Here is a 15498-nt window from a genome sequence, read left to right as displayed (position 1 = left end):
CAAATTAACCAAAGTTGAGGAAAACAACTTTATTTGTTCCATATTAACAAAAATTCTAATATGAAGCTGAGCCTCTGGATTGGGGGGTATTATTTCACAACAGGTGGAGGGTTGGTCTGCATGGTGGAAAGCTCAATGGTGGGGCTCTGGGGGAAAAAAAATAAAGAGAGGAAAATGTTTAATCAGTAAAAGTCAGTAAGTCCTGTCCAACCATGCAAGATGAGATTACAGTCAATATATTGCAGCAACAAATATCACCAAGAAATAACAAGATTGTCCAAGTAACCCGCTAGTGACATCTGGAGGTAAACACATGCAACAGCGCACCATCTAACAGAATAACTTGACTTTTTCCAGAGTGGTACAGATCATGTTCATTGCTCTACCACTCAATCTCAGATCAAGTCTAAATCAGATTTTTCATTACATTTACACATTCACAAATATTTCCTCTATTCTAAATATGACAGTGGTCACTAACAGCAACTTTAAGCCATTTTCTTATATACAGCTCATTCTGAGTAAGTCTGAATCTGCGTTTTTGCACCACTTTATGGTACAGATGTTCTTGGTTAAAGCTGTCATTGTGTGCTTTTCACAAACTAACCAGATTAACTAATTTACAGCTTCATTTTAAATATATGTATGGTGGCCTGTGAATGGGAATATTCATTTTAATGAATTTAACAATGGGTTGGCGATCGTGGCTCAAGAGTTGTGAGTTCGCCTTGTAATTGGAAGGTTGCCGGTTCGAGCCCCGGCTTGGACAGTCTTGGTTGTTGTGTCCTTGGGCAAGACACTTCACCCGTTGCCTACTGGTGGTGGTCAGAGGGCCCGGTGGCGCCAGTGTCCAGCAGCCTCGCCTCTGTCAGTGCGCCCCAGGGTGGCTGTGGCTACAACGTAGCTTGCCATCACCAGTGTGTGAATGTGTGTGTGAATGTGTGGATGTGTAAAGCGCTTTGGGGTCCTTATACAAATACGCTATACAAATACAGGCCATTTACCATAACTCATCTTTGTCACAAAGATTTTTAGAGACTGTCATGGTATATTTTATGTTGTATTATGCGTCTTAAGATGGAAATATCAAGATAATCTGGCAATTAAAATAGCCAATACATTTAATATTCTTGTTAAGCATTACTGAATAAAAATAAATGCCACATAGTGCTTACAAAGCTCAGTGGCGATTTGGTATAGCTCCCAGCACTGCAGACAAACTTATGTCACCACACTTAAAGTCACATTTCTTGAACTTGAATTATAGTATTGGTAAAATAAGTTAGTACTTACTGTCCTTCACAGCCTTCTTCTTGCCTGAGATGACAGAAAACCAAAAAGATTTGTTTAACAAATACAATGAAACAACCCATCTAGATTGTCAGTAATACTTTAATGATTTTTTACTAACAGCTTTTCAATAAAGGACCAAAGCATTCACATAGCAGTAAAATACAAATTGCAATTAAGAGACTGTATGAAAGCACCTCACAAATCACACAAAAGCGAATATTAATTTGAAGATTTTGGCATAGAAACTGCAGACTGATGCCTAACAGGTTGTTTCAATCAGTCTGTTTACTAAAAAAAAAAAAAAAGGCAGTTACAATACAGGTTCAAAGGGTCATTTTAAGTTTGCATGTCATATTTTATCTGCACTTCTAGTAGATGACATCTAATATAATGTTATAAATAATAATAATAATGAAGTTTTGAACTCACCCCCATAGGAAACTTTGTAGTACAGGTATGTCATGATGCCAACACCAGCCCACATCTCTTGGTATGCCTTAGTGTAGTAAGGGCTCATCAGGGACCACCAGCTTGCAAACGCACGTCCAGCCATCTGAAGGAGGAAGCAGCAGCAAAGTATGAAATTACAGGTCCTCTGTTAAAATCCTCAAAAAACAAAAACAAACAAACAAACAAACAAACAAAAAAAACCCACCTTGCATAATCTGAATATCTAACCCGAAGCTGCATGAACACTAAACTAACATTCAGTCAGCACCAATTTCGACTATAGCTAACTCTCAGAAGCCAGTTAATCAGAAATTAATTCGCACAGAGTGACACCTTGACCCTCAACACGGAGGTCTATCTGATGACTATGGCCACCAAAGAAAAGATGCGTTAAAGAAACATTTTTCTAAACTTTATTATACTACTGATTAACTGACTTGTTGGGTTAATGTCCCTGCTGATACCGACCTGCCTGCTAGCAAGCTTTTAGTTACCCGTTACGTGTAATAATAAATACATACATGTCGCTAATACGAGAAAAAAGAGAAAGTTTACACGTAAATAAATAACAGCTTAGCGCGAGAAGCTAACTATTTCATTCAATAAAACGGCCCGTGACGGACAGATTAGCATCTTTTCTGTAGAACTACAAAGAACGCCAACTAGCCTTAGCAAGACGCTAGCTAGCAAGAAACACCTGGAAAGGCAGCATACATGTCCACAGTTAGTCATCCAGCTTTATTTTAAATACCTATCGTGATGCACTGAGTGTTGTTATGTTATCGTTAAAGTAACCTTGCTAAATAAAAATGAAATCCACCCTTACATTTTAGTTTGTCACGCTGCAGAAGGAAGGTCAAGACAGCGCTGCTGCTAAACGTCAAAGTCGTGGGGGAAAGCTTCTTCTACTTTCAACAGCGTAGTACTTCCGGTACGTTTTTGCTCCGTAGTGCCACCGAATGGAGGGACCAGTTTGAGACAAACTAAGCTTTGTGACACGGTGCATTTTCCTGCTGAAAGCAGCCATGGGTACACTGTGATCATAAAGGGGTGGACATGGTCAGCATTGATACTCAGGTAGACTGTGACGTGTAAAAGATCTATAATATATATATATCTAGTTATACAGTATCTATAGTAATAGTTTATCTATATGTTATTGTATATTTTTTCTAGTAGATTTATCTTTTTAAGGTCTGCAGTAATGTGTAACTAAATATTTAAAATAAGTGGTATGGACTGCAAAGTGTACTTTTTGCATTGCAATTGCAAGTCTAGCCTCATATTGACTATTTCTTGCATTCACTATTTCCTCTTCAGTCACCTTTCTCACTCACTATGTGTAATTAGACCTCTCTGCACTGAATCATACTTGTTATTAATCTCTAGCTTTCTTCCACAGCACGCCTTTTATCCTGTCTTCCTTCTCTCAGCCCAACTGGTCGCAGCAGATGGCTGCCCCTCCCCGAGCCTGGTTCTGCCGCAGGTTTCTTCCTGTTAAAAGGGAGTTTTTCCTTCCCACTGTCGCCAAAGTACTTGCTCATAGGGGATCATATGATTGTTGGGTGTTTCTCTGTATGTATTATTGTAGGGTCTACCTTACATTATAAAGTGCCTTGAGGCGACTATTGTTGTGATTTGGTGCTGTCTAAATAAAACAGAATGGAATTGAACTGAATTGAATATTCATAATCAGTTGATTATTGCTTGGTAAGCCAGAAGTATGTTTTAAGATAAGATCAAATGCTAACAGTTGGCTCGGTTTCTTTGCGTTTGAGTTCTTGACAACCCATGGGTTTAAGTAGACAGCAACTTATAAGTGTTAAAAGTCAGCGTACTGAGCTGGAAGACTAACTTCCTAACTTTAAATTTTAACTCTCAAAGTGTACCTTGTCTGCGTTTAGCTAAAGAATAGCAGATAAACCTTAAAGCCTGCTCCGCTTTCAAACATTACCTTTTTCTGCCACAGCCATAACAGGTGGGAATTTGAGGTAAGGGTGCAGCTGCCGGGGCACAAAGACTTTCCACTGCTCACCATAGTGAAATAACAAATAAAACACTGGCACCTCTCTCAAGGGTAAAAATGGCATTGTGTATCATGTTCTCCCATTCAAAACTCCTACCTTCTCTTTAGGTGAGACAAGTAAATAACAAGCAATGAGACATTTTAGCTCACGATATGGTGATTATTCTTTTCAGGTCAGAAATTTTGTAACTGTGCTTCTCCCGGTCATCCATGTGTTTTACACTCAATATGAAACCTGATGAGAAGGATTATTCACTGCTCACTGTTGGAATGACACTACTTTCCTAGTGATTCCCAGCTGTCCTATAAAAAATATTTAAGTAGAAGCACTTTTGATTCCTGAAATACAATTATTTGCTTTAATAAATAGAGCTGAACACTAAAGAAGCTCACCTTACGATTTTACAGTGTTTGATTGTTTTGTAGCCAAAGGCTGCTGGGTTTGTCTGAGAGTCTGCGTAAATGATTTGCTTATACAGCCAGACAGGGCGGGACTTTCCACTCTTTGCTGTTCTCTCCCACCAACAAGCAAAGCACCTTGTTTCATTTATGAGCACTAAAGGCCATATCCTATTTGAAGACACTCAACACTGTTTTGCCATATTCAAAGGACACAGCTGAGGAGATTTATTGTACACTCTTAACTCTCATCTGGGTTCTTCACTGCCATGCCCTGCAGTAGCTGTCTGCAGTGACTACAGCCCTGCTTACAGGTATGTTAAAGATTTGTGACCAGGTCATCTATTTTTGTATGTCCACACTATGGCAGTGTGTTGGTAGCTCATTATGGACGCCAGAGTTTTTACTTTTTTCAGCTCAGAGAGTGTGTGCCTGAGCCTGTCTGCCTGCAGAAAAGCAAGGGTGTGGATAGGTGTGTTCCTAACATGACTAACCAGTGAGTAGAAAAATGTTTTAGAAGAAAAACCTCAGTGTTGCGGTCTTCCCCCCGAGCAGATGATTTACTAATATTTTTCTCCTAGACTTTCCTGAAGTCAATTCTGGGCTCTGCTGCGGAGACTGCATGGCTTCAGGTGAAGCAGAAGAAGGCGATGGAGGGATTCCACTGGACATCGACAATGTGCACATGCTTCTCCAAGGTCAGGCTATTTTTGCACTTACATAAATGTTGTGACATGTGATGTGCTGTCGCAGGGAGTCACTGTGGTGGTGAGCAACTCTCTGAGATCAGCTACTCATTAAAGACCAATAATTTTGGAGAAACATTACAAAATTGCATAGATAAAAAAATTCTGCTTCACTTTATTTTCCATCACAGTTACTTGTGAAGTTAGCATTCCAGTTCTAAACTACAGAACTGGTAGTGTAATGAAAGTGAAAGTGTGAAAAGCACAACTCCAGCCCGAAGACTGAATCGTGCTTAGAAAGTGTTTAATGTTGTGCTCACGTTTTTCTAGTGTAGGCGTATTTTTTTTTAAGCTGTATAATAAAACACATGCAGACCACAGCACTTTCACTACCCCAGTTCAGAAGATAATCTGCAGTTAAAAGGAGGGTTTGGCACTTTGTTGCGTCTTAGTCTTTTACTTTGAAGATTCATGACAAATAACCTTTCAATAAAAGCAATCTATCTGCTCGGCTTCATTTGATCCACACCATCAAGTCTGCATTAAACTTCACCTTTTATCAAGAGAACTCCAATTATTATTGACTCTGTTTTAATTTCCCAAATAAATTATGTGTATGTGACTCATGCCCATTTTAAAAAGGAAGAAACACTATGCTTTTTTTCTTATCTGTTTTGTCTCCATTTATTTGCATCTAGGAATATTTGATATCAGCTATGTACCAAAACACGCATATAAGCAGTGTGTGAGCATCATGGCAAATAGTACATCATAGAGTCACTCAGCATTGATACTAAAAATATCACCAAAATCTTACACATCATTTACCAAAGGTTGCATGGCCTTGATAGCTGATCCCACAAGGGGTATAACTGCAGAAACCAGTTCTGTTTTCAAGTAAAATTGTAGTTAAAGTTATTCTATGAGTAGACTGGCAACAATTGAAAAACAAGACTCTTCATCAGGGTCTACGTCAGGATCGCTTAGTCTTTGTAATTGTGTCTCAGTTGAAGAAAAAACTAATATGACTCCATTCATTAATCTGATCAAAACATCTATAAATAAGCAAGTATTGTTTTCAGATTCGAAGTTTAACTACTGGATACAAGATTTCTCCCATTTCCTATGTATGTGCAATGGAAACCTCAAGTTTCTACATGTGTAAACCGCATATTATACCAAATTAGTTGTGATGTAATCAGTGCTGCTCATATGCCCACGCCTTAAACTCAGAATCACTTGTAAACATTTGCCTCAATCACTGTGATTTGACCTGGAAAAGCATATTTAGCTAATGCCTACTCAAAAATGAACTGAGAACAGGAAGTTTTGATTTGGTGAAAGTGAAAACCTCACTGTTGTCTTGTGATAAGAAAATTACATACAGGGGAATTACTGTATTTTAAAATTCTCGCAAGTTTCGCTTTCTGTAGAGTCCAAGGTGGTTCATTTAGGCCTTAGAGTTCCAGAGCTGTAACCAACTAAATCCAGGGATTTAAAAAAGGAAAAAAATCCAATGAGGGCTTCAGGCGTTAATGTGGTGACGCCTTTATGCCGCCAATGCCAGGTGAGGTGGGTGGAGTTCAGTGTTTCAAATGCTCGGGAGTGGCCTGTTTTGGCAAGCTCTTAAACAAACAGAAGCATTAGTTGCTCAGATTCTTGGTCAAAATTGATACCAGGAAACGAGTCCAAAACAAGTGTCTGTGGGCTTTTTTGTTTCTGTCAGACAAAATATCAATATATTATATTTCCTTAAGGCTACTGTCAACAGCTTGCTTTCGGGTCTCGTTGACTGTTATGTAACTTATTGTGGTTAGACTTGAGATGGAAACAGGCAACTACTCCCTGATAATTTCATGCTTTTCTTCATTTTCTGATTACTGTAGGAAAGCAGTCTGATGTTATTTACAGTAAAAAGTGCAAAGGTTTGGCAGTGGGAGTTTAGGATGTGTTCTTGTGCGCATCAAGCATCATTTGATCCAAAATATCTCACTCTGTGTGTGCGTACATGTGTCAGTCTGGGCATTTGTTGTTACTGTGAATGTTCCTGTGTGTATATTTGCTCTGCGTGTGTGTGTGCGCATGCCCCAGTATCTATGACTGTGACTTGGAAGCTGTCCCATCTGTTAGGGAGATCCTAGCATTTAGCATGTCTTTAGCTTAAAGAAGAAGCTTTTGACACCAGGATTATCCGGTGGCCAAGGCAGAAGCTTTATGTTGTGGACACCTAAAATCATTATTCATGGGTTTGTTAATTATTCATTATAAGAATGGAGGGTCAAAAATGTTTCTCTTTTTCTGATGTCGGTGAGTAGTTTATGACCTCCTCGTGATTGTAACTCACAACAAAGGTCCCTTTGCAGTTATAAACTACAGCTTTGTTATGGACGTTACATCAGCATGATCCTGATATGGACAGTAAAGGAATAATAATAATGGTGCTTTGGGGAATACGCCGTAATGTATTTGTTGATATTGTGCATTTAGTGCATTAGGTGTTAAAACTGATGGCTCACACAGACCTAGAGACAAGAACAGAACTAGACACTTTTGAGGCTTTTGCTGCGTTTGAGTGAAGCTTTTGCATAAATCAGCCAGCTTGACTGTGTTTTCATTTCTCTTTAGCATAACAGTATCTCTTTTTAGTGTCTAATACTTAAGTACTGTTCTAATCAAAGAAATCTATACATTCTATCAACAATTTCTATCTATATTTCCCTAACAGTGGAGCATGAACAGATTCAGAAAAGGACATTCACCAACTGGATAAATGCTCAACTTGCTAAGGTATGTTAAGGTGTTATATCTGTGTAAGGTGCACAATGAATTTAACTATATTTATTTGTTTAGCAAAGGGAATGGCAAACTGCAGGAAGACTATGCAGCTGTAAATTCAAATTTGAGATATTTTATGCTTGAGGTAGTGCCAAATAACTGACAAATCCTTGCTTTTAAAGTAATTCCTGGTGCTTTATTAACAGTTTGGTTGGGAATATGGATGTTTAAAGACTATAGTAGTTAGGAAATTGGTGAAAATGGTATATATACTTCTAGGCATGCCATCTGCATAATACATGTACAAAGAAAACAGCAAATTGCATTGCTTGTCCTCAATGCACTTTTTTATGCGACATAAACAGTCAAAAAGTAAATGTTGCAGATGCTTTATCAGCAATACAGATTAACATGACTTCATGCTGTGGTTGAAAGGTTAGCTGCATGTTAGCTGGAGAGCGTAACATGCTGACTCACTGGTGAGAGCAGGGAAGCAACTCATGGATCTCATGGGAAAGAGACCTTGAGCTGCTGACACCAGTCTGGGGTATAAATAGTGCTCAGTAGAGCTGAACAACATGTAACATGAACCGAGGCAGCTCATGTCCACATGACTGTGCTCCAAGCCGAAATCAAAACTAGCAAACCCGAGGTACTTCCTTTATACGTAGAGGTCAGTGTTTGCCACTGTGAACAAGAAAATGCTTTTATATAAACGCATTGCAGCTTCAAAACATTAAAATGTGGATCAGCTTGGTTCGTGCTGTATATTTTGTGTGTAGCATGTAAATTTTCAAGTTACTGTGCAATAAAAAGTGGCATACACACTTTGGACATTGCCCAATGAAGAAGACAACTTCTATTAACCTTTGTGCTTCCTGCTGCACTTGATGTCAGTTAAGGTCAGAAATGATATTTTCATCAGCTTCTTTGACACATGGAAGCACTAAAAAAATTCTCTTTTCTATAATTATCATTCAGTTTAACACCCAGTGTGACCAAGAGTTGTTTAGATCAAAGATTTTATTATAATTGCAAAATTATATAAAATAATATACGTAATTCAACTTTAGGTGTCACTGTCAGCTTAAACTCACTGCGTATTTCTGTGGTTCTAAAAACAGGAAATAGCTTTTATACAAACACACCTGCTTGTTTACTTTGCTACATTGTGCAGATAAAATCAGTAAAACTATATTTTGTGCATTGCTACAGGGAAGCCCGCCCTCATTTGTGTCAGACCTATTTTGTGATCTCAGAGATGGGTCAAAGCTGCTCGACCTGCTGGAGGTGATGAGTGGCCAGATGATGGTGAGTTTTAACATCAGTGAAATGAATAAATTCTAATTTTCTCCTTATGTGAAGACAACTATTGGGAAGATAAAATGGCATAACTGATATTGAGAATTGTCTGCCACTGTCATTATAGAAAAGACAAAAAGGTCGTGGGGTTTTCCAGCAGAGGGCCAATATTGAGACGGCATTAAAATTTCTCAAGAAAAAAAATGTACGTTTGCACACTGAAAAACATTACAATATAATATATGTGTGTCTGTAGTGTGTTTAATGCTTTTGCCGCTGTTGTTCGGTGTGCTTCAGGTCAAACTGGTGAACATTAACATCCCAGATATCATAGATGGGCGGCCGTCCATCATCCTAGGCCTCGTATGGACCGTCATACTCCACTGTCACGTGAGTACAGTGGAATGAAGCATTACTCAGATACTAATGGCAGGACATCTTAACAAAACATGTTAAGATTTATCACAGTTGTTTAAAAATCCTTGCACTGATTCTAAGTTTAACTTTATGAAGGTATTGATCAGTTAATGCACAATATGTTTACCATCTCTGTTTGTTTTAGATTGAGGAGCTGGCCAGTGCGCTCTCCTTTAGCTCGCGTCATTCCTCCCTCGACTCTCTCTCCAGCCTGGACTCCTGGTCCGGCAGCCCTGTTCCAGCTAGTCCAGTCCCCGCAGGTCGGACATCACCGCTCCACAGACGTTTCCGTGTATCTGCCAAGAAGGCCCTGCTCATGTGGGTCAGGGACCAATGCAAAAAGTGAGGGTTTTTCTTTATATTGTATAAATTTTAATATTTACAATGTTTATGCTGTAACCATTTTTTTTACACTGGTATCTTGAGTTTTTAATGATTAATAATATTCTTTTTTGTCATTTTTTAATCTTCTCAGTGCGATCCATCTAAGTGATCAATGCGTTAGTCATCTAAAGGTTGTGGACCTTGTCTTCCTCTTTCTAGAGTTCATTGCTCTGTTAATGTGAAGGACTTTAAGTCAAGCTGGAGAAGTGGAGAGGTCTTCCTGGCCATCCTGTCTTCTCTCAGGCCTCAGTTGGTTGATCTCTCACTGGTCCAATCCAGAAGCAACCAGGAGAACCTGGAAGAAGCATTTCACCTTGCTGAGCAAGAGCTGCATATACCCCGCCTGCTGGAACCTCAGGGTGAGTCTGATAAAATGTTAGGGGGCATTTCACAGTGATATTTGTTGTAATTCTGGATAATATGATGACCTTTTCTCAGGAATGACTCCAAAAGGTTTAGATTGATTAAAAAAAACAAAACAACCCCCCCCCCCCCAAACTAAGCTTTGATTCTGCAATAGGCAAACTTGAAAACTTGAGTATTATACAAAAAAGAAAACAAAAGCAAACTAATGGGAGAATTTTGAATCAAATTGTTCTCATTGCCTTTCACCTCAGATGTTGATGTTAGCAGTCCTGATGAAAAGTCTATCATGACCTATGTGGCCCAATTTCTGCAATACTCCAGCGACATGCCAGCACCTGATGACCACCTCCAGGTTAGCGATGAGATCACATTTCTCATTTTTTCAGCACATCCTGCTGTCTTTTGGTCTGCTACAAGAACCTTCATGAATGTAAGGGTGGTCAACCATCTTTCTGTCCTCCTCCTTTCAATACTGTTTTTCATGGTTTGATCTGGTGGTGGTGCTATAGCTGTTTCCTTTGGCCCAGCCCTCCTTTTGCTCACCTGAGACTCTGCCTGCACACTTTACTCCAGCAATTGCTGTCTCACCAGTACACGAGGTACACAATGAATCCTTTAACACTCTGTCACTTTTGTTACGGAAGTCTTTCTTTTCTCTATTAAATAATGGTACTTATTAATGTTCATAACTGTCTAAGTCTCGTGTAATGGCATGAACTGCTTGATCGCGTGGCCCTGACAACTTATTCTAACACTGCAATGGTCGTTACTGACAGCTTTGGTTATGAAAATTTAGGTTTCTCCAAGTGAACGAGCACAGCAAGTGACATGCTGGCTGGAACAAGCCTATCAGGAACTGTCAGATACATGGAAGGCTGCAGAGAACTCAAGTTATGCTGAAAAATATCAGGTAATGCAGTATTAAGGATTAAATTACATGTTCAGTGTGTGTAGGTTGTAAGGTTAAGGAGTTATCATGTTTGATTTATCAGGTGCTTCAGAGCCTCGCTGGCTCTTTCACTGAGCAACGGAGACCAGTGATGACCCTCCTGGCTGCCCTAAGACGCCGCCCTGAGCTGAGTCAGCAGCAGTGTTTTCTCAGGACAGCGTGGGATCAACTGGAGGAAGAGGTCAGGAAATGTATTTTTGCATGTAACCTAAGAAGCAAGGTTACATTCAGGGTTTTAGTTTTTAACCTTGGTATTTTTTTGTTAAGCTGTTGGGGACATTTGTGGGGACATTATTTTAAAATATTGTGGTGAGCTGAGGAATCTTTACAACAGAGGTTGAGCCTGCTGTTCTACCCCAAGCAGAAAGGGGCTTTTTATTGAACAGTTTTGCTGTACTACATTATGCTTCACGGGGTCAATAACCCCGCACATGAACTCACTCATGGTATAGCATCTCTTTCCATCAAACAACAACTGTCAGTGATTTTACACTGTAGCATTAACAGGAACAGTGAAGAGTCACGTAACAATAACGCCACATTATTTTAATATTTACGGAAAGTCGTCAGTATAGAAAACTGCTCGTTTTAGTGAAGCAGATTGCTCATATCAAGTTGTTTGTATATGTGTGTCGTTCTGCAGCTGCAGAGGTGTAAAGCAGACTTGGACCTGAGTCTTCCTCCTCCTCTGGACTCTGTTGTTGCATGGCTGCAGCGTGCAGAGGCAGGGCTTGCAGAAGACGCAGGGAAAGTGAAAGACCATTCAGATGCCGCTAAAGAAGCAAGAGCTCAGCAGGATAGCCTAAAGGTTCATTTGTGTTGAAGCTACATACAAAGAAAGAAAATGTGATCTTGTGACAAAACTTGATAACAGTGTCCTGAAACTCTGAAGAGCAACATTATTCAGATTAAAGCTTAAAAATCTTGTTTACTGTGTTTTTTCACTTTTCAGAATATAAATAAAGAAATGGGCCATTATGTCAATATTCTTGAGACTTATCACAACATGGACGACTCGGGGAACATAGTGGTCCCCCTTGAAAAGTTTGATGAGATAAGAAAACGGTATGTGACCCAATTGTTAAAATCCTATAATTATTGAATGTATTATGATTTTTTTTATCACTATATGCAGGTTTAAAGGCACAAATCTCCAAGTCTTGTGTTTGAAAAGAAAAAAGCAGTTTGTTTGCATCTTAATTTTCAAACAGTTTAACCAGCATTCGGGTCTCAACCAAGTATCGAGGGATCAAGCTGGAATACCAGGAGTCCCGTCACACCATCCTGGACCTCCTGAGCCAGATCGGTGCCAAGGTCCAGTCCTGGAAAACACCCTACAGGTCTCAGGAGACCACACATGTTCTTCTGCAGGACTGGCATGTGAGTGTATATCTGAGAGAGTAATATGTAAAAGCTTCTATTACTAATTCCAATGATGACTAACAGTGAATGGCATATATTCTATTACATGTTACTTCAAGGCCAGGCCCTTACAATTTAAATAGGATATATCCAGTGAGTCATTTGGGATCAAATTCTTCCTGAAAGACAAAAAGGAAACAAAAAATTATTATTTTCTGTGATTTGTTTTCTAGGAAACAATTGAGCATCAAGACCTGCTTTTCACTCTGACAAGCGCTCTGCACACCCTGAAGGAGAAGGCGAATGTTTATACCAGCAAAGCAGCGCTAAGTATGGAGTAAACATAAAATCATATTGTCATGAACTCAATAGAAATGTAATCAAGTAATTAGGGGTTTTTTTAAGACGAGATTTGACTTTCACACACTTTTCACACCCCAGGCGAAAATTTCCAGCTTGTTACTCGTCAGGTGAAGGAAGCAGAGAGTGAAGTTGAAATGGTCAAACAGGCTGTGACTGCTACTAGGGGTACCATGGAGAGAGTTTTGTGTGCATGGGAGACGTACAACAAAAACCTTGCTTCTCTACAGGCGTGGCTGGCGCAGGAGAAACGAATTCAGTCCCCAGCTGCAACACAGGTAACTTTACCCTGTTTGTCCTGTAGTAACTGTTGTGTAACTTAAAAATCTCCTTTCTTCTCCTATCATCATCATTTAAAAAAATGATTTCAAAATATCCTCATTGTTGCTGGTTTTTCTTTGCTTTTTAAAATACTTGGATACTGTAGGATGTTAGTGAGTGGACTTCACGTCAAGCTCAATTAAATGAGGCAGGGAACTATCTCATAGAAGTGACGGAAACGTCAGTCAGTCTCAGTCTGGTCGAACAGTTGAGCAAAGTCAACATTCAGTGGGCTGAATACATGAAGAAGGCTATGTTTGTAAGTATTCATCTATTAACAATATGTCTTTTATGCAGGTCTAGTTCTGTTTGTTATTTTGTATTTGACATAAGGAGACATTAAAAATAAAGGAGCGTGTTAGACATAAAGATTTTGTCTTTTAGGAGGTATTATCAGAGCCCTGTAGTGGTGCATCATGTCTTCAAATGGTGCATTCAATGACCCAGGAGGCCAGCCTGCTCCTCAGACAGCCACTTGAGGTGGCCTCAGTGCCACTAAAGGCTATCAGACAGAAATTACAGGTTAGTAAAATTTCAAAAGGCTGAATTGATCAGTAAATAATAAATAAACAAACAAATCTTTTTGTTATTTGAGCTACTGTCTCATACTTTATAATATTTCAGTTACTGAGTAAAAAGATGGCAGAAGTGAACGTGTCATCTCTTAGCTCTTCTCCCGACTTTCAAACAAGCTACTTTGAAAAGATCCAGAAAACTCTCCCACAGGTAGGATGCTCACTGAGATGCAGGGAAATTCTCTTTAATATTCCTAGAATATTAAATCAGCGCACAGGCAAACATTGTGCAAATTTACTAGAGTCCAGTTCTCCTATGTTGAATTATAGCAAACAAAGAACAGTCTGACTGTTTATTTGTACTGTAGATGCTTGTTGAAGCAGAGGGGGCCTGTGGGGAGCTGCAGCAGGCTGCATCCAGGCTGGAAGGTGGTCTGGCTGAGCTGGATCGTTGGAGCACTGATGCGATGGACTGTTACAATCACCTAAAGGAAAAAAGTCACAGAGGACACCCTACAATGGAGCCTACAGCAAAAGTCAGCAAACCAAAGCTTCATGTTGTTTCTAATTAGGCGTTTTGTTAGAGAGGGAAAATATAAAGCATATATGAAACTGTTAAATTCAATACACACTTTAACACTTCCAGGGGCTAATCTCTCGAGGCTTCCAGCTGGCAAACCAGGTTAAAACCGAGGAACAGGATCTTCAAGGCCTTGTTGCAATACTACAGAAAACCTCTCCTCTGCAGCACCTCAGCACCTCTAGCCTGAAGGACAGGGTCACAGAAGCAGTCTCCTACTGCCAGGTAAAGTAAAACAATAGATGTAATAACTTTTTTTCAGTCCCATAATAGTCCCTTTTATTCATTTGTATGCTTTGCATTTTTTAGGACATTCTGGGGATGTTTAGTTCTCTTGGGTATAAGCAGGAAGTTGGTGAATTTCCTAAGAATCAACCAGCCATTGAAACAATCTTTCGGACAAAGAAACAGCCTGAGATTGGGTTATTAGTTGTGGCCAGAAGCAAACATGTAGAGAACATTGGGAACATCATGCTCCAATCTCAGCACTCAAATCAGCTTTCAGCTTCCACTCCTCAACAAAGGACAAGAGATCTCCAGGGAAAATTACATGATGAAAAAGATATTATTACACCCAAAATAGTCACCAGTTACCCACCTGTAACTTATATTCAATCTCATTTTCTTCAATCTGCAAAAGAAGCTGAATCTGAGCTTTTGATCCAGCCACAGTCATTTTCTAAATCACATCCCCTAGCTTCAAGTTTCAGTGAAAATGATCAGCCGCTACCTGCTACGACTCAAACTTCTATTAAGGGAAAGTTTTCAGAGAGTCCAGTTCCCGCTAAATATGGAGGAAGTTTACCTTGCCAATTTCAAACCAAGCACAAGAACACAGGACCGAGCTCTATACAGAGCAGTAAACCTCCACAACCACCAGTTATGGTCCACAGGGAAGTCCATTCAAAAGCCCAGTCAATGGCGAGAAGCAGGCTGGAGAAGGCCCGGTTTCGTCTGCAGGGACGCATCCAGCAAGCGATGAAGTTATTTGGTGGCAAAGAGATTTCAGAGTCGGAAGCCAAGAAGAAACAGGTACGCTACCAAACATCACAGAACAAATTAAGAAGGCCGTCACTATCTTTAACAGATGTTTTCAACTGTCACTTCAGTTTTTTGACTCAAATCAACAAATGTAATTGAATTACTAGTGATCACACAGCTGATTTGCTTATTATTTTCTCGGCTTATTACTTTGACAACATTTCAAGGTGAGTTTAAAGGCAGAAATCCACCCAATTGTTGCTTATTAAATGTTTAAAACAGAGGCTTTAATATAATTTAGATGCTTTCAGTGCTGAAACACCAAGGCCTTG

At 39.5% G+C, this 15498-nt stretch overlaps 2 protein-coding genes across 2 annotated transcripts in view; one reads left to right on the top strand and one right to left on the bottom strand.

The window, feature by feature from the left end:
• Window positions 1-14: 14 nt before the first annotated feature.
• atp5mj (ATP synthase membrane subunit j) lies at window positions 15-2711 on the bottom strand. Its single transcript, XM_085381618.1, has 4 exons — window positions 2570-2711; window positions 1723-1846; window positions 1294-1317; window positions 15-146 (listed from the first exon to the last, which is right to left on the bottom strand). The coding sequence occupies exons 2-4, from the start codon at window positions 1844-1846 to the stop codon at window positions 133-135; spliced, it is 162 nt and encodes a 53-aa protein (XP_085237744.1). The 5' UTR covers window positions 2570-2711; the 3' UTR covers window positions 15-132.
• Window positions 2712-4339: 1628 nt separating this feature from the next.
• Window positions 4340-15498, top strand: part of syne2a (spectrin repeat containing, nuclear envelope 2a) — an 88352-nt gene continuing 77193 nt past the window's right edge. Inside the window, exons 1-23 of the mRNA XM_085383119.1 lie at window positions 4340-4482; window positions 4750-4866; window positions 7580-7641; window positions 8845-8940; window positions 9059-9136; window positions 9229-9321; window positions 9494-9690; window positions 9892-10091; window positions 10350-10450; window positions 10608-10697; window positions 10895-11008; window positions 11091-11228; window positions 11691-11855; window positions 12000-12112; window positions 12259-12427; window positions 12643-12739; window positions 12851-13047; window positions 13197-13349; window positions 13475-13612; window positions 13715-13816; window positions 13974-14141; window positions 14252-14410; window positions 14495-15217. Coding sequence (XP_085239245.1) covers window positions 4791-4866; window positions 7580-7641; window positions 8845-8940; window positions 9059-9136; window positions 9229-9321; window positions 9494-9690; window positions 9892-10091; window positions 10350-10450; window positions 10608-10697; window positions 10895-11008; window positions 11091-11228; window positions 11691-11855; window positions 12000-12112; window positions 12259-12427; window positions 12643-12739; window positions 12851-13047; window positions 13197-13349; window positions 13475-13612; window positions 13715-13816; window positions 13974-14141; window positions 14252-14410; window positions 14495-15217 — 3429 coding nt within the window. The 5' untranslated portion in view covers window positions 4340-4482; window positions 4750-4790. The remainder of the gene's footprint in view (window positions 4483-4749; window positions 4867-7579; window positions 7642-8844; window positions 8941-9058; window positions 9137-9228; window positions 9322-9493; window positions 9691-9891; window positions 10092-10349; window positions 10451-10607; window positions 10698-10894; window positions 11009-11090; window positions 11229-11690; window positions 11856-11999; window positions 12113-12258; window positions 12428-12642; window positions 12740-12850; window positions 13048-13196; window positions 13350-13474; window positions 13613-13714; window positions 13817-13973; window positions 14142-14251; window positions 14411-14494; window positions 15218-15498) is intronic.

The sequence above is a fragment of the Rhamphochromis longiceps genome, linkage group LG15 (assembly GCF_057381845.1).
Source record: "Rhamphochromis longiceps isolate RC_006_pf linkage group LG15, R_longiceps_female_GT1.1, whole genome shotgun sequence".
Lineage (NCBI taxonomy): Eukaryota > Metazoa > Chordata > Actinopteri > Cichliformes > Cichlidae > Rhamphochromis > Rhamphochromis longiceps.
This window is presented reverse-complemented; position numbering and strand designations above follow the sequence as displayed.